At 37.5% G+C, this 19,519-nt stretch overlaps 1 protein-coding gene across 1 annotated transcript in view; it reads left to right on the top strand.

Moving 5' to 3' along the window:
• The window catches only part of MMRN1 (multimerin 1), a 98,444-nt gene continuing 79,245 nt past the window's right edge, over window positions 321-19,519 (top strand). The window contains exons 1-2 of the mRNA XM_018049309.1: window positions 321-446; window positions 15,906-16,742. Of these exons, the coding sequence (XP_017904798.1) occupies window positions 16,153-16,742 (590 nt within the window). The 5' untranslated portion in view covers window positions 321-446; window positions 15,906-16,152. The remainder of the gene's footprint in view (window positions 447-15,905; window positions 16,743-19,519) is intronic.

The raw sequence follows: 19,519 nt of genomic DNA, 5'->3' as shown, positions 1-19,519 counted from the left end.
AAGGAAGGTTGAGAAGTGCTTGCAAACGAGACTCTCAACCTAAGCTGAACATTCTTGCAAACGAGATGTTCAGCTAAGAATTCTGTTTGTTCCCGTGGGAAAAGAACATTCCTTGCACACAAGGATGTTTCTCTGATTCCTCAAAAGGAACAGACCCTGGGACAAAACGGATTCTAAGTTGATAAGGAAGTTCCCCAAAACAAAGTCTTAGCTGCAGTAAATAAGTCAAGGTAAAGGTTATCTCGCCCTGCACCTGCGCACTGTATAGTCTCTGAATCATAGTGCTTGGCAGCTTGCTCTGTAGGTTGTTGTGCAAGGGATATAAAATAAAGCAGCTGTAAGAAGCAAGTGTTAAAATATAAGGATTTAAACCACTCTGCAGTGTTGGTGTTTCATTCCGTCGCCAGCATCTGGCGCCCAACGTGAGGCTCGACGGAACCGAAAGGGTAAGCACCCCGGGGCAAAAGGCTGAAAGGGGGACTTTCGGGAAATAGAGAAAAAAAGAAAAGAATAAAAATCCGAAAGGGTGAACACCCCGGAGCAAAAGGCTGAAAGGGGGACTTTCGAGAAAAAGAGAAAAGAATAAAAATCCGAAACGGAGAGCACCCCAGAGCGAAACACTGAAAGGGGGGCTTTCGAGAAAAAGAAAAATAAGAGAAAAAGAACAGAAAAAAGAGAAAAGAAAAAGAAAAAACTATGGAGAATTCCCCGTCTTTAAAGTCACAATACATGGAGCTGGTTAAGGGGCTCCTGCATTCTATAGAAATTAAAACGTCTACTCGCCTCGCCGTTTGAGTGAGTTATTCTGTCTTATAGAGCAGCATTGCTATTGGTTTCAATATCAAACAGAAGTACAGCTAAATTTGAAGGAATGGAAAGTGGTGCAAAAAGAGTTAAGAAGGCAGCATCAAAAAGGAAATGTGATTCCTTTAAGGCTGTGGACTCTATGTAGCACTATAACACAGGCTTTAAAATTAATGGCTGCTGATAGTGAGGCCGCCTCATATTATCTTGAGGAGGGGGCTTCACCTCGGCCTCCGCCCAAACCTCCGGATGATAGTAAAGATTCATCCACTGAGTCAGATAGAGATGTGAGTTCTGGGGAAGATTCAGATTCTGTAGAGGCAATGACTGCTGCCTTTTGAAAGGTTTTATTAAATAAAAAACGAACTTCCAAGGCTGTTAACCCTTCTGCACCACCTTACGCATCCCTATTTCCGGTAGCTGCCGACAAGGCTGAGGTAGGGAGAGAAAGTCAATGGTTTTGGAAGTACGGAAAAAGTATATTTTGGGAAATGCTTATTAATGACTCTCGTCCTTTAATGTCACTGATTATTGAAGGTAAACAGTTTGAAGGATTAGTGGATACAGGAGCAGATGTTTCGGTTATTTCTCTCCAGCAGTGGCCTAATGACTGGAAAAAAGAAAAAATTCCTCTTGTTTTAACAGGCTTGCTTAGGATCAATAGCAGATGTGTGGAAAAGCGCTCAACCTTTGTCATGCCAATTGTCTAATGGAAAGAAAGTATTTATTTCTTTTTACATTGTTAATATACCTATTAATATCTGGGGAAGAGATCTTTTATTTTCTTTAGGAACAACGCTCACCATCTCGTCGGAAAACTTGTAGCCACTGCTCCAATTCCTCGAGCTCTCCCATTGAAATGGTTAACTGATGTCCCTAAATGGGTTGAGCAGTGGCCGCTTCCAAAAGTGAAGCTCGAGGCTTTAGAACAATTAGTAAAGGAACAGCTTCAATCTGGCCATATTGAACCTTCTATGTCTCCTTGGAATTCCCCTGTTTTTGTCATTAAGAAAAAATCTGGCAAATGGATGGGCACCCTCAATTACAAGGAGATATATGAAAATTATGGGCAGTGTCAGGTAACCTTACTATATGGACGGGAAACTTTACTTTAAATATTAATGATCCTAAGGGGCCATTTCAAGTTCATTTACATATTAATAAATCTTACTCTGCTATAGCATGTGTAAAATTTCCTTATTCTTTATTGTATGGGCAATGGATTTGGAATGAAATTTTGGGAGTTACATCATGTTCTGATTGTAACTTGACTCAATGTATAAATCGTTCCTGGTGGGAAAATGTTGAAAACAAGATGGTCCATTCCAGTAATCACTCGTCGGTCACTGTGAAAGCACGGGCTGGACTCTGGTTGCCTGCGAATCTCACTCGGCCGTGGTCGGGCTCTTTTGCTGTCGCTCGTCTTGTGAACGCTGTGCAAACGCTTCTCCATTGATCTCGAAGAATGCTTGGCATTGTCATCGCATCAGTTCTCGCCGTGGCTTGGCATTGTCATCGCATCAGTTCTCGCCGTGGCTTCAGTAACAGCAACAGCAACTGTAGCAGGTCTTGCTTTGCATCAAGGCATACAGACTGCTGATTTTGTCAGGGAATGGTATAAAGATGCTCATTTATTGTGGCAACAACAGCATGATTTGGACGCTCAATTGGCTACTGATGTATTGAATTTACAACACACTGTTTCCTGGTTAGGAGATCAAGTGACTGTGTTAGCTACAGAGTGTGTTAAAATGTGATTGGAACTCATCTCACCTGTGTGTAACCCCTGTTCCCTTTAATATGAGTGAGGGTTAAGAAAAGGTAAAAAGGTCTTTAGTGGGACACCAGAATTTAACTGCTGAAATTATGAAAATGGAACAAACTATATTGTCAACTTTTAGAAAGACGCTGCCTGATATTCTTGGTTCTGATATACTGAAGAGTCTTCAAGAAGGATTAGATAACCTTAATCCTTTAGGGCATGTATCTACATTGTTAACAACATCCTTTGTGAATACTTTGTTAATTGTTGCTTTATGTTTCATTGTTTCATTGCTTTGATGGTGAAAAGGGAAACAATTGAAAGAAGAAGCTTTGCGCATTCAAGCGCTTATTCAGCATCTACAAGAAAAGAAAGGGGGAGATGTAGGGAACAAGGTATAAGGAAGGTTGAGAAGTGCTTGCAAACGAGACTCTCAACCAGGGCTGAACATTCTTGCAAACGAGATGTTCTGCCCAGTGTAGGGAACTAGGTTTAAGGAAGGTTGAGAAGTGCTTGCAAAGGAGACTCTCAACCTGAGCTGAACATTCTTGCAAACGAGATGTTCAGCTAAGAATCCTGTTTGTTCCCGTGGGAAAAGAACATTTCTTGCACACAAGGATGTTTCTCTGATTCCTCAAAAGGAACAGACCCTGGGACAAAACGGATTCTAAGTTGATAAGGAAGTTCCCCAAAGCAAAGTCTTAGCTGCAGTAAATAAGTCAAGGTAAAGGTTATCTCGCCCTGCACCTGCGCACTGTATAGTCTCTGAATCATAGTGCTTGGCAGCTTGCTCTGTAGGTTGTTGTGCAAGGGATATAAAATAAAGCAGCTGTAAGAAGCAAGTGTTAAAATATAAAGATTTAAACCACTCTGCAGTGTTGGTGTTTCATTCCGTCGCCAGCAGTATTTCATTAGAGTTTTGTTTTGCTTTACTCCGATAACTATAAATTCTGGGCAGTTTTTCATGCATATGTTGGCCACTTATACATATTTTTTGTTGTATGTCTGTTTAAGGCTTTTGCCAATTTATTAATTGGATTCTTTTTATTATTTATTTACAGGAATACATTTTATAATCTGGATAGGTAACTTATTCAAATATCTGAGTGTCTATCATTTTTCTCCAATGTGAGGCTTGCTATTCATTTAAGAAAACTGTATCTTTTGATGAGCTTCTGAAGGGTTTGGATGGATCAATTTTTTATGGTGCATGCTTTCTGTGTCCTATCCAAGAAATCTTCCTCTGCACCAAGGTCATGAAGATATTCTCTTACATTTCTTTTTTGAAAGTTATGGTTTAGGTTTTAAATTTAGTCCACGATCCACCTTAAATTAATTGGGGGTTTGGAGTCAAATAGAGGTAAAATTTCATTTTTTAAAATTATATATTTATTTGCTCCAGTATCTTTTATCAGTAAGATTTTTTAATCATAGAATTGACAGTGTTTTTGCTTCCAAATCATTGTTGATTGACTATTGGACTCACTACTTCCTTAACTGTTCCATTTTTAGGAAAAAAACTCTCTTGGTCTTATATTATTTGGAATACCAAAACGGCTCTATTTAGATTATAGGTTGTCTTGAAATCAGGTGTGAGAGTTAATCAGTTTAGTTCTTTTTGAAAATTGGTTGAACACTTTAGATTCACTTTCTTGTGAACTTGCCTAAATTCATTAATTAGAAGTTTTTAAAAATTTTTTGAGGATTACACAGAGTTGCTGTGTACATAGGTATGTTATCTCTAGTAGCAGCATTTTATTTTTCCTTTTCAGTCACTCTGCTTTTGTCTTTTTTGTTTGCCTTGTAACAGTGACTAGGATCAAAGATTTTTGCTTGTTTTTTAAATCAGAGGAAAAATGTTCAAATGTTTTATGATTAATACAGATATTATCTGTAGGTTTTTATTGATTCCCTTCTAGTCCAAGTATACAAAGGATTTTAATATGAACTGGTGTTTAATTTTGTCAAACATTTTTCCAGCATCTATTTAGACATATATATCTACATTTTTTCATTATGTATTTTCTTTAGCTAATGTGATGGATTACATTGCTTGATTTCTGACTGTAAACTAACTGTAAACTAACCTTGAATTCTTTAAAATAATCATCATGGTGTCATGATATATTAGCCTTTTACATAGTGCATTTAGAGTATATTTGTTTACATGTCCATGCAAAATGTTAGCCTGTGGTTTTATTTTTATTGAAATATTTGGATTAAAAAAACTTTGTCCTAGTGTTTTTCCGACCTCATGGATTGAGTAGGAAAATATTACTTCCTCTTCTACTTTTGAAAAGAGTTCATGAAGACATGATACATGTTTTAAAGAACCTACTAATGAATCCATATGGGCTTGGAGTTTTGTTGTTGTTGGAAAGTCTATTATGAATGTAGCTTTTAAGAGTTTTTTGATTCTATGTATCAAGTTTTTATAAAAATATAATATGTCCTTTCACTTAAATTGACAAGTATATTGGCATGTGGGTCTTTTGGAGAGACAAATCCTATTAGGTTTTGCCTACTGAAGATGTCTTTATTTCTCCTTTGCTTTTAAGGATATTTTTATTACATAGATAGAATATTCTAACTTAACTTTTTTTCCTTTGTATATTTTAAAGATATCATTCATTGTATTTAATTAAAAGTCAGCCATAATAGTTGTACACTTTGTGTAACTTATTTTTAAAAATTACTGAGTGCTTTCAGTATTTTCTTTGGCTATTCAGAATTCTACCTACAATATGTCCAGGCACAATCTCCTTCTCAGGATTTTCTGAACTTCTTTAGCATTTGGATTAATTTGTTTCATCAGTTTTGGAAAATTTTTATGTTATCTTTTAAAACTGTATCTTTTGTCCTAATCTTTTCTTTTTCTTTTATTAAATCCTACATCTATGTTATACCATATGAAAATGTTCCACAGATCTCAGATATGGTTTTGTTTGTCTACACCTTTATCATTTTGGGTTGCAGTTTGGACGATTTGTTTTTTGTTTTTTTTATTTTATTTTAATTTTTTTTAATTTTTATTTTTACTTTATTTTACTTTACAATACTGTATTGGTTTTGCCATACATTGACTTGAATCCACCATGGGTGTACATGCGTTCCCAGTTTTTAACCTGCTTGTCTTCATATTAGACAGTTGTTTCCCTTTCTATTTCCACTGCGCTATTAAGCTTATCAAATTATTTCTCATATATTTTTGTTTCTATTATTTCTATTTTTTTAATAGTTTTTGTCTCTGCTGACATTCCTTCTGTATTCAGACATGTTGTTCTCATTCTAGGATATTTAAGTTAAATTATATCAATACATATAATAGCTGAGCTTTTTCTGGATCTTTTTCTACTAACGTTTTCTTTCTTGACTATGGGTCACATTTTCTTGTTTCTTCATTTGTCTCATGTTTTTTTGAGAGTATTATGTGTAAAAGAACTGTAGTAAATAATATTTACTTCAGAGAGGGGCATACTTCTGTCAGGCCTCAAATATGAGGTCCCCTGCTGGTTAGTCCCTTCAGTTGCGTCTGACTCTGTGTGCCCCTATGGACTTCTCTTTCCATGGAATACTCCAGGCAAGATTACTGGAGTGGGTTTCCATGTCCTCCTCCAGGGGATCTTCCCAACCAGGGATGGAACCCTGGTCTCCTGCATTGCAGACAGATTCTTTACCACTGAGCCACCAGGGAAGCCCCAATATGGGGTCTAAGTCACACCAATTTGTAGTTGAGGTAGGTTTAATCTAAGCTAAAGTTGTTACATCTTTTATTGTTTTAACTCAATACAGTTTTAAAATTGATCATACTTTGAGTATGATCAGGATTTTCCTTTCAATTAAGCTTGCGATCAGAGCACAAACAAAGCCCTGAAGAGTTCTTTATTCTTTGCAATACAGAAAAAATATCTCTGAACTTTGTGTGTTACAGGCCTAAAAATAAGGTTTCCAATTATATGCTGCCTCAACATGTGAAACCTAGAGGGCTTCTTATGGCCCTAACCACAAGTTCCCTTCCCCTTTCTGCTCCAGTGGATAAGGTCCCCTGGCCGAATAATTCTCCTTATCAAGGGGACCAAGCACAGTTCCTCCTCATCCCTGAGTAGTGGGATTCAGTTTGCTGCTAGCTTGTAGAATTATTCAAACAAGCTGATTTTCGCCTTCAGTGAGAGCCAGGGGGCAACCTACACTCTTGATTTTATAAAGCCGGCCCCTTACAGCCCCTGGCTATTTTACTCTGTTCTCAGGTACAACCTCGGTGCATACTAGTGTGGCGTGTAGTGTCTTATTTCCCAGGACTGTGAGTATATATACAAATGACTACCAATCTCATTTGCCCATTGTCAGGTGTCATGTGTCATCCATCCCTACCATCATAAGGTGGGAATTCCCCACTAGTGAAGAGGAGGTGATTAAAATGCTATGCGAGATCTCCTGTTTTACAGTAAGAAATCTATCTCTAGCGAGTTTTCTTTCTTCTCCAGAACCACCCCTGGATTTCTACACTCTGGAGGATATTTCTCCCACCTTTTGCCTTCTGTTCTGCCTTTAGGAGACCACTGAAGTGTGCTCAGTGAAGACTAGCATACCTCAAAACCATTTTTATTTTCAGTCCTCTTGCCCTTTATGCAGCCTTTGGAGGATTATGGCAGTGACTTAGTGAAAACTAATTCCTCCTCTATCAGCCTCTTCTTGTCACTACCCCAGGAAAGGGATGGAAGCTGAGGCTGCTTGTAACAATCCTGTGAGTGTAGACTCTAAGCTCTCCATTCAGCCTCTGCAGGCAGGGACAAGGGCAGCACCACAGTTCTTTCCGTGGTGTTTGGTGGGAGTAGAGCAATTACTGTCTAAAAATACTTCTGTCTTTCTAGGTTGACCATTTTCTTCTGGGCCTTTGGATTTTCTTGAGGTTTTTATTGTTTATGCCATCAGTGTTTCTAGTTTGTCAAATCCTCTCATACGTGGTCAGGGAGATATTAGGCAAAAAGAAAATCCAGAGAGCCCAGTGCAGTTGTTCCTCAGGTCTCCTAGCCCATCCACCTCCCTCACCTTCCAGAGTCTTCTTATGTTTGTATTATACATAGTGGCCAGGAGTTTTAGATGTGCTTAGTAGGAGGAAGAGGGAAACATATGCTTCTATAATTCCAGAAGCAGAAGTCGGTCAATAATTAGCCGTAACTTTCATGAAGGAAAAGAAAATGCTATTTCTAAAATGTGCAAAAGGAATTAGTCTTGAAGACTTTTTAATACTTTCAAGTATATTGCTCTGCTTACACGGAAAATATAAAATAAGCAGTAGGAAAATTTTCAAACTACAACATAAACATTTCCTAAGAGGGTTATTTGGTCATCTTTTATCAATTTGCTCTTAACTTTCCTAATTATAGAGTTAAAATTTTTATATTAGGACAGAATATGTTCTTTCCTGACAAACTAATAAGCTTGTCTCATTTAATATTAACAATTATTTGACTCATTCTACTTCCATATTTCCTTTCCAGACTACTGAACCTAAATTTTATAGTTAATTTTGGTTTGTTTGCACACCTGAGATTTTTCTGGCATAACTATTTCTTTATTACCCTTTATTATACAGCTCTTAGACTTTGCTTTGTAGTTCTCATGTGCCTGTGATGGTTTCAAGAAAAACTGTCTCAAACATATTTTGAAAACAGATGAGGTAGAAACAGTGGGCTTTCTGAGTTTTATTTCAGAAGGATTTGCATGCAAGAGGTAATCTTATTAAAAGGGTATTCTAGGAGACTTCTTAAAGTTGTATTCATAGAAGGAATACCATGTATTTACCTGTTTTTTTTTTTCTTTTGTTTAGCCATGAGTTGGGGAATGGATCCTCCCCTCTAACCCCTGAAAGGTGCTACTACAGCTATATAGAAGTACTTCATCATTTTCTCCCTTCATTCATTTATTTAGTAAACACTTATTGAATGTCTGCCAAACACTATTCCAGATGCTGGGGATGTAGCACTCCTACTGTCCTGGAGGTTTCGCTCTAGCAAGTGAAGGAGCCTATTATCTGTGCTTGTGAAGAATAAGGCAATTGCATCTGGTCCTGTAACTTCACAGCCAATGGAAGGGGAAGAAGCGGAAACAGTACAAATTTTATTTTCTTAGGCTCCAAAATCACTGTGGACAGTGACTACAGCAATGAAATTAAAAGACACTTTCTCCTTGGAAGGAAAGCTATGAAAAACCTAGAGAGTGGATTAAAAAGCATAGACAACACTACCGACAAATGTCCATCTAGTCCAAGCTACGGCTTTTCCAGGAGTCGTGTGTGGATGTAAGGCTGGATCATAAAGAAGGCTGAGTGCTGAAGAACTGATGCTTTTGAAATGTGTTGCTAGAGAAGACTCTTGAGAGTCCCTTGGACAGCAAGGAGATCAAATCAGTCAACCCTAAAGGAAATGAACCCTGAGTATTCATCAGAAGGACTGTTGCTGAAGCTGAAGCTCCAATCTTTGGCCACCTGATGCAAAGAGCCAACTCATTGGAAAAGACCCAGATGCTGGGAAAGATAGTATCACTGACTCAATGGACATGAATTTGAGAAAACTCTAGAGGACAGAGGATCCATGAGGTCACAAAGAGTTGGACATGACTTAGCAAATGATCAGTGATATCACTTACAATACTGAACAGGAATTGAAAATGGCACCAAACGAGAGAATAAAGTTGTAAAGATTAGACTAAAAGCAAATTTACAAACAAAAGAATCTCCTCTCTAATTCCATAAATTTAAACAAATATAAATCACAATATTATCAGCAGTATCTCATTATATGTTTTAGCTGTGACATAAAAGCAAAATATACAGTTTAAAACAATTGAGAAAATGAATGATGACAACTTGAAAATTATTTTCTCTAGATTTTTGTAAACTAGGCTTCTAGTTTTCTATTTTTGGCATGGAGTTGGGGGGCAGCAGAGTTTACTGTTAGATGATAGAAAGAAGAATTGGACATCAATCTCAGTTCATTTGCTCAGTCAGATCTGACTCTTTGTGGACTGCAGACACCAGACCTCCCTGTCCATCAACTCCTAGAGCCTGTTCAAACTCATGTACATTGAATCTGTGATGCCATCCAATCATCGCTTCCTCTGTCGTCCCCTTCTCATCCCACCTTCAATCTTTCCCAGCATCAGGGTCTTTTCCAATGAGTCAGTTCTTTGCGTCTGATGGCCAAAGTATTGGAGTTTCAGCTTCAATATCAGTCCTTCCAATGAATATTCAGGACTGATTTCCTTTAGGATGGACTGGTTGGATCTCCTCTCAGTCCAAGGGACTCTCAAGAGTCTTCTCCAACACCACAGTTCAAAAGCATCAATTCTTCAGTGCTCAGATTTCTTTATAGTCCAATTCTTATATCCATGCATGACTACTGGGAAAACCATAGTTTTGACTAGATGCACCTTTGTTGGCAAAGTAATATCTCTGCTTTTTCATATGCTGTCTAGGTTGGTCATAGTTTTTCTTATAAGGAGCAAGTGTCTTTTAATTTCATGGCTGCAGTCACCATCTGCAGTGATTTTGGAGCCCAAGAAAATAAAGTCTGTCACTGTTCCCATTTTTTCACCATCTATTTGCCATGAAGTGATGGGACTAGATGCCATGATCTTAGTTTTCTGAATGTTGAGTTTTAAGCCAACTTTTTCACTCTCCTCTTTCACTTCCAAAAAGATGCTCTTCAGTTCTTTTTTGCTTTCAGCCATAAGGGTGGGGTCATCTGCATATCTGAGGTTACTGATACTTTCCTGGCAATCTTGATTTCAGCTTGTGCTTCATCCAGCTCTCCATTTTGCATAATGTCCTCTGCATATAAATTAAATAAGTAGGCTGCATATACAGCCTTTACATATTTGGAAACATTTTGTTGTTCCATGTCTAGCTTTAACTGTTGCTTTTTGACATGCATACAGATTTCTCAGGAGGCGGGTAAGGCAGCCTGGTATTCTTATCTCTTCAGGAATTTTGCACAGTTTGTTGCGATCCACTCAGTCAAAATCTTTGGCATAGTCAATAAAGCCAAAGTAGATGTTTTTAGTCATACATGGACCTGAGAATTGGAATATAAAGAAAGATGAGCACCTAAGAATTACTGCTTTTGAACTGTGGTATTGGATAAGACTCTTGAGAATCCCTTGGCGAGCAAGGAGATCCAACCAGTACATCCTAAATGAAATCAGTCCTGAATATTCATTGGAAAGATTGATGCTGAAGCTGAAACTCCAATACTTTGGCCACCTGATGCAAAGAACTGACTCATTGGAAAAGACCCTGATGCAAGATTGAAGGTGGGAGGAGAAGGGGACCACAGAGGATGAGATGGTGGATGGCATCACCTACTCAATGGACATGAGTCTGAGTAAACTCCAGGAGTTGGTGATGGACAGGCATGCCTGGCATGCTATAGTCCATGGGGTTGCAAGGAGTTAGACACGACTGAGTGACTGAACTGAACTGAGATGTGCTTCTGGAAATCTCTTGCCTTTTTGATGATGCAACGGATGTTGGCAATTTGATCTCTGGATCCTATGCCTTTTCTAAATCCAGCTTGATCATCTGGAAGTTCATGATTCACATACTGTTGAAGCCTGGCTTGGAGAATTTCAAACATTACTTTGCTAGCATGTGAGATGAATGCAATTGTGCAGTGGTTTGAGCATTCCTTGGCATTGCCTTTCTTTGGGATTGGAATGAAAACTGACCTTTTCCAGTCCTGTGGCCACTGATGAGTTTTCCAAATTTGCTGAGTGCAACACTTTCAAAGCATCATCTTTTAGGATTTGAAATAGCTCAACGGGAATTCTATCATCCCCACTAGCTTTGTTTGTAGTGATTTTTCCTAAGGCCCAATTGACTTCACATTCCATGATGTCTGGGTCTAGGTGAATAACCATACCATCATGGTTATATGGGTCGTGGAGATCTTTGTTGTATAATTGATCTGTGTATTCTTGCCACCTCTTCTTAATAAATCAAATCCGTTGACGATTATACAGTGGAAGTGGCAAATAGATTCAAGGGATTAGATCTGATAGAGAGCCTGAAGAACTATGGATGGAAGTTCCTGACACTGTAAAACCGGCAGTGATCAAGACCATCCCCAATAAAAAGAAATGCAAAAAAGCAAAATGGTTGTCTGATGAGGCCTTACAAATAGCTGAAAAAAGAAGAGAAGCTAAAGGCAAAGAGGAAAAGGAAAGATATACCCATTTGAATGCAGAGTTCCAAAGAATAGCAAAGAGGGATGAGAAAGCCTTCCTCAGTGATCAATGCAAAGAAGAGATCTCTTCAAGAAATTTAGAGATACCAAGGGAACATTTCATGCAAAATGGGCACAATAAAGAATTGGACATACTATGCATCAATTAACAATGTGCTACTTTAGGAGGTTACTTAAATCCTTTAAGCTTGATTTTCCATCAGTAAAATGAGAGTTAAATACTTACTTGGCATGACAGTTCCAACTTATGGAGAAGGGCTATAGTGAAGTATTATTTTCAAAATTTAATACTATTTTAAAGATAAGAATTTCTTTGTGAGAAAGAAAGATGCTGCCAAGAAACCCTGTTAATCTAGTTGAAGCTATTCCCTGTTCCCAATATTTTATAGAGGACAATAACTCTTGCAGCCATAAAACAGCTTTTAAATAATACATAGCACTATCTACAAATCTGACAAAGGTCTGTATAGTCAAAGCTATGGTTTTTCCAGGAGTCATGTATAGATGTGAGAGTTGGATTATAAAGAAAGTTGGGTGCCAAAGAATTGATTATTTTGAACTCTGGTGTTAGAGAAGACTCTTGAGAGTCCCTTAGAATACAAGGATATCAATCCAGCAATCCTAAAGGAAATCAGTCCTGAATGTTCATTAGAAGGACTGATGCTGAAGCTGAAACTCCAGTACTTTGGCCACCTGATTCGAGGAACTGACTCACTGGAAAAGACTCTGATGCTGGGAGGGATTGGGGGCAGGAGGAGAAGGGGACGACAGAGGATGAGATGGCTGGATGATATCACTGACTCGATGGACATGAGTTTGAGTAAACGGACTTGTTGGCAAAGTAATGTCTCTGCTTTTGAATATGCTGTCTAGGTTGGTCATAACTTTCCTTCCCAGGAGTAAGCATCTTTTAATTTCATGGCTGCAATCACCATCTACAGTGATTTTGGAGCCCAGAAAAATTAAATCTGACACTGTTGCCACTGTTTCCCCATCTATTTGTTGCTGCTGCTGCTAAGTCGCATCAGTTGTGTCCGACTCTGTGCAACCCCATAGACGGCAGCCTACCAGGCTCCCCCGCCCCTGGGATTCTCCAGGCAACAACACTGGAGTGGGTTGCCATTTCCTACTCCAATGCATGAAAGTGAAAAGTGAAAGTGAAGTCACTCAGTCGTGTCTGACCCTCAGCGACCGCATGGACTGCAGCCTACCAGGCTCCTCCGTCCATGGGATTTTCCAGGCAAAAGTACTGGAGTGGGGTGCCATTGCCTTCTCCGATCTATTTGTAGTACACAATATAATGAGTTTTATAGTTGCTTTCTTATAAATTAGCACTTCCCTGGTGGCTCAGATGGTAAAGCATCTGTCCACAATGTGGGAGACCTGGGTTCGATCCCTGGGTCGGGAAGATCCCCTGGAGAAGGAAATGGCAATCCACTCCAGTACTATTGCCTGGAAAATCCCATGGACAGAGGAGTCTGGTAGGCTATAGTCCATGGGGTCTCAAAGAGTTTGACTCGACTGAGCAACTTCACTTCACTTCTTATAAATTACTCAATGAACAAAACTGGCAATAGAGTAAAACAATGTAACTTAAACAATTTAGCAACCACAGGGGTATAGCAAAATGACTGGGTCTAGGTGTAAAAACTCTGACAATATAGTTTAATCCAGGGATAGTTTTTGTAGTAATTAGAAGAATGGCTGAATATTTAGGCATTAATTCCAGGAATATTATTATTCTTAATTGTTAGCTGATGAATATTAATGAGTTTAAAAAGCAGAATTTGAGGCTAGACTTCTGACAGTTTCTTAAGTATAGATACTTACTTTATGTCTCCAGTTAAGGACTAATACATCTAAATCCCTCAGATGAGATGGTGATTCTCTAGGGAGTTACAGCAGAAGATGGCTTATTGGATTGATAATGAGATACAGAACCTTTAGCCTTCTGATCACAAGGTCACTTGTAAGCTAGGATAGGGGTAATAAAAATCATTATTGGTCAATATGTTACAGGAGGAGAAATGAATTGCTTCAGCTCAGCTCAGTTTTTACTACCATTTGAGAGCCATTGTTATCTCTTATAGATCCAATGAGTGTGACCCTTTACCACTCAAGTTCATTTGTCCTGAATAGGACCAATTTTTTTTTTTCAAATCATAGAAACAAAAAAATTGTATGTGCGTCATTATTCTGATTATTTCTTAAACTTTCAAGATGGTCTCTTCATCTACTTTTACTAAATCTAAGAAAATGATTTAAAATTGTACACTAAATAGAAATACTTCACTTAGAGCTTTCTAATTACTATTCTGTTCTAAGTCAAAGATAGTTGCTTGTGTCTTTTCCAGATAAAGAAGCTGTAATGTCTTTTTCTTAGTACTGACAACTATGCTTGTGTTGTGAAAATTATGCATTTCATCACTCTTTTTAGTAAGTAATTGCTGCCTGGATTGTCTGCGCTGAACCTATTTGCTCCTTTACAAATGCAAAGTTTAGTTAGTTGCTCTGTGATATATCTGAGAAACAGATGTTTTTTGATACTACATATCAAAATCAGTTGGGTTGCTGCTGACTAATGTGTGTCAGTAGTTTAAATAACCTCATGTTATATACTCTGTGAATGTCAACAACAGTCTACAGCCATACCACTCTGAATGCACCAGATCTTATCTAAATGTCAATAATAGCTTGTATAAGAGAATGACAGAAATGAAGGGGGGAAATGTATTAAGACCAAAAAGTTAGTAGTTCAGAGGAAATTTAGGTCTTCTTTCAAAACCTGGTGTCCTGTATGTAGGATTAGAGACAAGAATGTATATCTGTTGTTGTTGTTCAGTCGCTCAGTTGTGTCTGACTCTTTGTAACCCCCTGGACTCTTTGCAACCCCATGTATAAAGGATGTATATATCTATAATAATATATAACAAAATAGTCATGAGGTTTCCAGTTTTTTGGTTCTGAAAGAAAACATTACAAGACTGAATATTTAACAAGAACTTAATACCAGGCATTGAAGTTGACAAAAAGATTAATTACACAGAGATCTAGCCTTCAGGTAATATATAACAGAACACAAGTACAGAGACCCAAGAATATTCTTGCTTTATAATCTCAGCATCTAAGAGAGCACCTCACTAAAGCTGACTGGTGATTTGGGTTATTACTGAATGAATGAAAGAGAGTAGAAACTTATGGATGGATGAACTATTCTAGTTTGTTACTTATATGTCCGAAGGGTATGCTATGGAAAATTTTTTTATAGTTCAGAGAGCTTAATGGAAGCCTGAGAATCAGACATTTGTTGGAACAGTGAAATCATAAATCCCATGAAGCATCTCTACCGGGAAAACCACCATTGAAAAGTCTCTGATCAATGCAATTCCCTATTTTCTTCTGCCGATACATTTGTCACTACAGTAAAAATTAAAAAAAAAAAAAAACTAATATGTATGATTCTACTTTAATTTATTTTCATATGAGTCTACTCTTTCTTCATCCTTTTTTAGTGGTAAAATACCAATCAGTCTCAACCATGAGAAGATAAGCATTAGAAAATAGAAGAATTAAATTTCTGATGCTTCATTCCATTAATTGGTTCTAATAGGAATTTTGAGAGCAAAATTTATAGTAAGTTTCTTGTATACTCACATAATTCAGTAATTTATGCTTTTCTTTTTTATTATCATCATTGAGATTGACTTCAAATAATGCTACAGCTAAAGTGTAGATAGAAAAATAGGGATATGTTTTTATTTTTTCACAATTCAGCCTGTGCTGTGTGAAAGGGCAAAGGCACTGCAGACCAAGTTTTTATTTGTGCGTGTGCATGCGTATATGTCCTTAAACAAAACGTGGCTCTCTGGATGTGGCACCATTGAAAGGAAGTATCACATTTTTTTTCCTCAATTTCCTTGCATAGTAGAACAAAATGTAAACTATTTGACTTAACCCATCCAAACAAAATTCCATTATCACCATGAAATTCCTCTTCAAAACTGAACAACACATGAAATATAAGTGGACCTGGGAAGGTTTCTTTCATGGGTTTTCCTGATAATTATTGCCTGTGTTTTTCCATTTACCCTCAGCTTCATCGGACACGCTTTACTGCTTCCATAGATCATCCTACCAGAGGTCACAGATCACACAGAACCTACAGAAACAGGAAATCAAACTTCCTGAGTCCACTACAATACATAGAAACCTGTTTCCTCTTCACATCTCAAATTGGCAAACCTCTCTCTTAGCAGATTCAGTGTGGAAGCAGCTGTCAGAAAGGCTAGAAGGACTTTATCCCCCAATTGTACTTGAGCTTTCTAGCTTCAAACTACTGAAATGAAAGGAGTAAGGCTATTTATCCTGCTTTCTAGTTTATGGAGTGGAGGCTTTGGGCTTAATGGCCCTATGCACGCTTGGACTACAACTGAGGATGAGAATTCCCAGAAGAATGCGACCTCTGCTTCAGTTCCTCCAAACAAAGGACAAAGTCTCCAGGTGCTGCCGACACCCCAGATCACATCAACTGAGGTGGCCACAGCTCCTGATTCCAGCACTTCCGAAGACAGTCTTCTGAAATCAATACCACTGGCCTCAGAGACAAGTGGATCTCCTGAGGGTGTGAGAAAACGAACTCTTACACCCACAGAGAAGACAGGAGAAGGGATGCTGAAGTTACAAACTCTTGCCCTCCAGACGGAATCTACCCTCAAGTTCAGTCCTAAAGCAGAGTCAGTGATTCTTTCCAACTCCACCCTGAAATTTCTTCAGAGCTTTGCCAGAAAGACGGATGAACAAGGCATTTCTCCAAACTCAGTTGGAGGCGTGGGAAATCGATCGCCGCGGGAAACGTATCTCAGCAGAGGTGACCGCCCTGGAAGCCAAAGAACCAGCAAACAAAAATCAAGTTTTGAAACAACTAGAGGAAAGTAAGAAAATTCTTTTTTTCCCCCCTTCTAATGATATGGTTTATAAGATTGCAAGCTAACGGTTAAACAGTCTCATTTCCAGAAAGGATTTTATGTTCAAGAGGAAACCAGATCATATGTCAGTTAGATGAGGGAATTGAGCATTACCTTATCTTAAAAGGAAAAGCCGAACAAACAAAATGCAACAATTTGTTTTAATTGAAGTGGTCCAAGTTACTAAATAGAGGTACTTTAACTGGAGATGGTCACTAACCCTACAGTGTAACCCTACAGTGACTTGTTAGTTAACTCACGTCAAGCATATGCTGTTTGTGCTCAGAATTACACCCACAAGGTGAAAGAAAAAATGTCAATATAGTTAAGGTATGAACAGATTTAAAAATTAAAACAGTCTGGTGCTGTGGAAATTAAACAGTTATCAAGAACACACCAGGCATAGATGGATTGGAATCCTGGCTCCCGTACTGTCTAGATCCTTGACTTGAGCAAGTCAAGTGATGTTCCTGAATCTAAGTTTCTTCATTTGTAAAATACAGATAGGAAATACAGATAAAAACACCAACTTTGCAGGGTTATCATGCAAGATTCAAAGTAATGAAATGTGCTTAGACACATACTTCTCACAGAATGGGTGCTCAACAAATCATATTTTACTAGTACTGTTATACTGAGTTATGCTATTATTATTAATGTGTTGATTAGAAAGGCCAATTTTTCAAATTGATTTTGATGTAAAATTAGAGAAAATTCAATTTGAATTGTTGAAACAAAACAATAAAACAAAGCTTAAAACAGTATCATTAAAGACTTTTTTAAAAGGCCCAAAAAACAAGAACAAAACACTGAGAAATGCAAGTCAATGTTCTATTCATTTATTGTCCAGAATTATTTCTATGTTTGGAATACTAGATGTTTAGCATTATGAAATTAAACTTTCAAATATCTTTTGCTTATAATAAAAATTTCAAGACACCAAATAATGCCTTGGAAGCTTGAGTTAAACACCTGACTATATAAACTAATTCAAGTTAATAATAGCAACTTACACCTGCTATATGAAAGGCATTGTGTTAATGATATAAAGATGTTCTTGATATAAAGATGAGGACACACTGGGAATGTAAACCAATAGATTTGTATTTATTTAATTCCATTTTCACTGTATTTCAAAGGTTATAGAATTTTTTAAATATGGAAGTAAATGTGATTTTAACTAAAAACATTAACTTGGAATGGAGAACATGCCAATGTACTATAAAATAAATACTACAGATTACAAAATGTTTAACTTGGGATGGATATACTTTGTCTACAACAGACATTTTAACAGATATAAATTAAACTTTCTCACATTTATGAACAACAGAATATGGACTATCAAATAATAGCAAAATGTAAACTATTGAGAGTCATAGTCACTTATAAAATCATCTCTATTAATATTTTGTAATATTCTATGATTTAATTTTTTTAAATAAGTTGTATAGAAACCTTAGGCACTCATAGAAAATGACTTGAACTTTTTAGAGATGTGTGTCAAGATTTTTCAATAGACTAGTAAATACAACCAAAAGAAAAACGAAACAGTTCTAGTTAAAATACTTTTTAAAGTTTTACATGGCATATAGAAATGGCATATAGTTGTTTCATAATTAGAAGTAGTAATTGATAACTTGATGAATACTAGATACATGCTAATTGTTTTACCCAGAGACCTCACTGTCAAAGCTTATGAATACCTACTTATTTGATGATTTTTATATATTGCCTATTATGTGCCTAACATTGTACTGATCTCTGGGGAAATAGAGAATTTTTAAAATAATTCCTGCTTCCAAGGAATATTTTCTATAAAAAGTAAGCACCAACATGTCTCAGATTTTTAAAAATTCACTATATGTTAGGAAGAAACAAGACATTAAAGTTGTAACCTGCTGAGCAGAACTCCATCCCTTGGATTTTCCAATGACAATAATCTTATTTCTGGGGCTCCCCAGGTGGCTCTAGAAGTAAAGGACCCTCCTGCCAGTGCAGGAGATGCAAGAGATGCAGGTTTGATCCCTGGGTCAGGAGAATCCCCTGGAGAAGATAAAGGCAACCCACTCCAGTATTCCTGCCTGGAGAAACCCATGGAAAGAGGAGCCTGGCAGAGGACAGTCCATAGGGTTGCACAGTCAGACATGATTGAAGCACCTTAGCACACATGTACTTAGAGAGTCTTGAACAAACTCCAGGAGACAGTGGAGGACTGAAAAACAACAACTTAGAAAGTCTACATCCTGAAGTCCTGGAGAGCTGAGGTTCTATTTCATTTTGGCTGAACCATACAGCATGCAGGATCTCAGTTCCCCAACCAGAGATCAAACTCTCTGCATTGGAGCACCGAGTTATATACCACTGGACCACCAGGGAGGTCCTGAGGTTTCCCTTTGGTAAACTTTTCATTAAGTCCCAGACTTCTTACTCACTAAGCCATGCAATTGATAATGGTTTAGAGAAAATTTAGGCCCATCTCTTATGGACACAGTGCTGATGAAAGAAACCTTAACAAGGTCAAAAGAGATCTTTCATATTTTCATTTGATTAACAAACAATAATAGTAGCAAACACTTTATGGTATTTTCCCTAGTACTGTACTATTCTGAGTGTGTGTATATATGAAAATACATAATTTTCAATCCTTTAAACATCGCTGTAATTCTATGAAGAAGATTCTTTTACTATTTCATTATGGAGAGGTTAAGAAACTTAACTAGGGTCACTTGCTAGTAAATTGC

This window comes from Capra hircus, chromosome 6 (assembly GCF_001704415.2).
Source record: "Capra hircus breed San Clemente chromosome 6, ASM170441v1, whole genome shotgun sequence".
NCBI classification, from domain to species: Eukaryota; Metazoa; Chordata; class Mammalia; order Artiodactyla; family Bovidae; genus Capra; species Capra hircus.
Note: the sequence above shows the minus strand (reverse complement) of the source record. Positions and strands in the feature narration are given on the sequence as shown.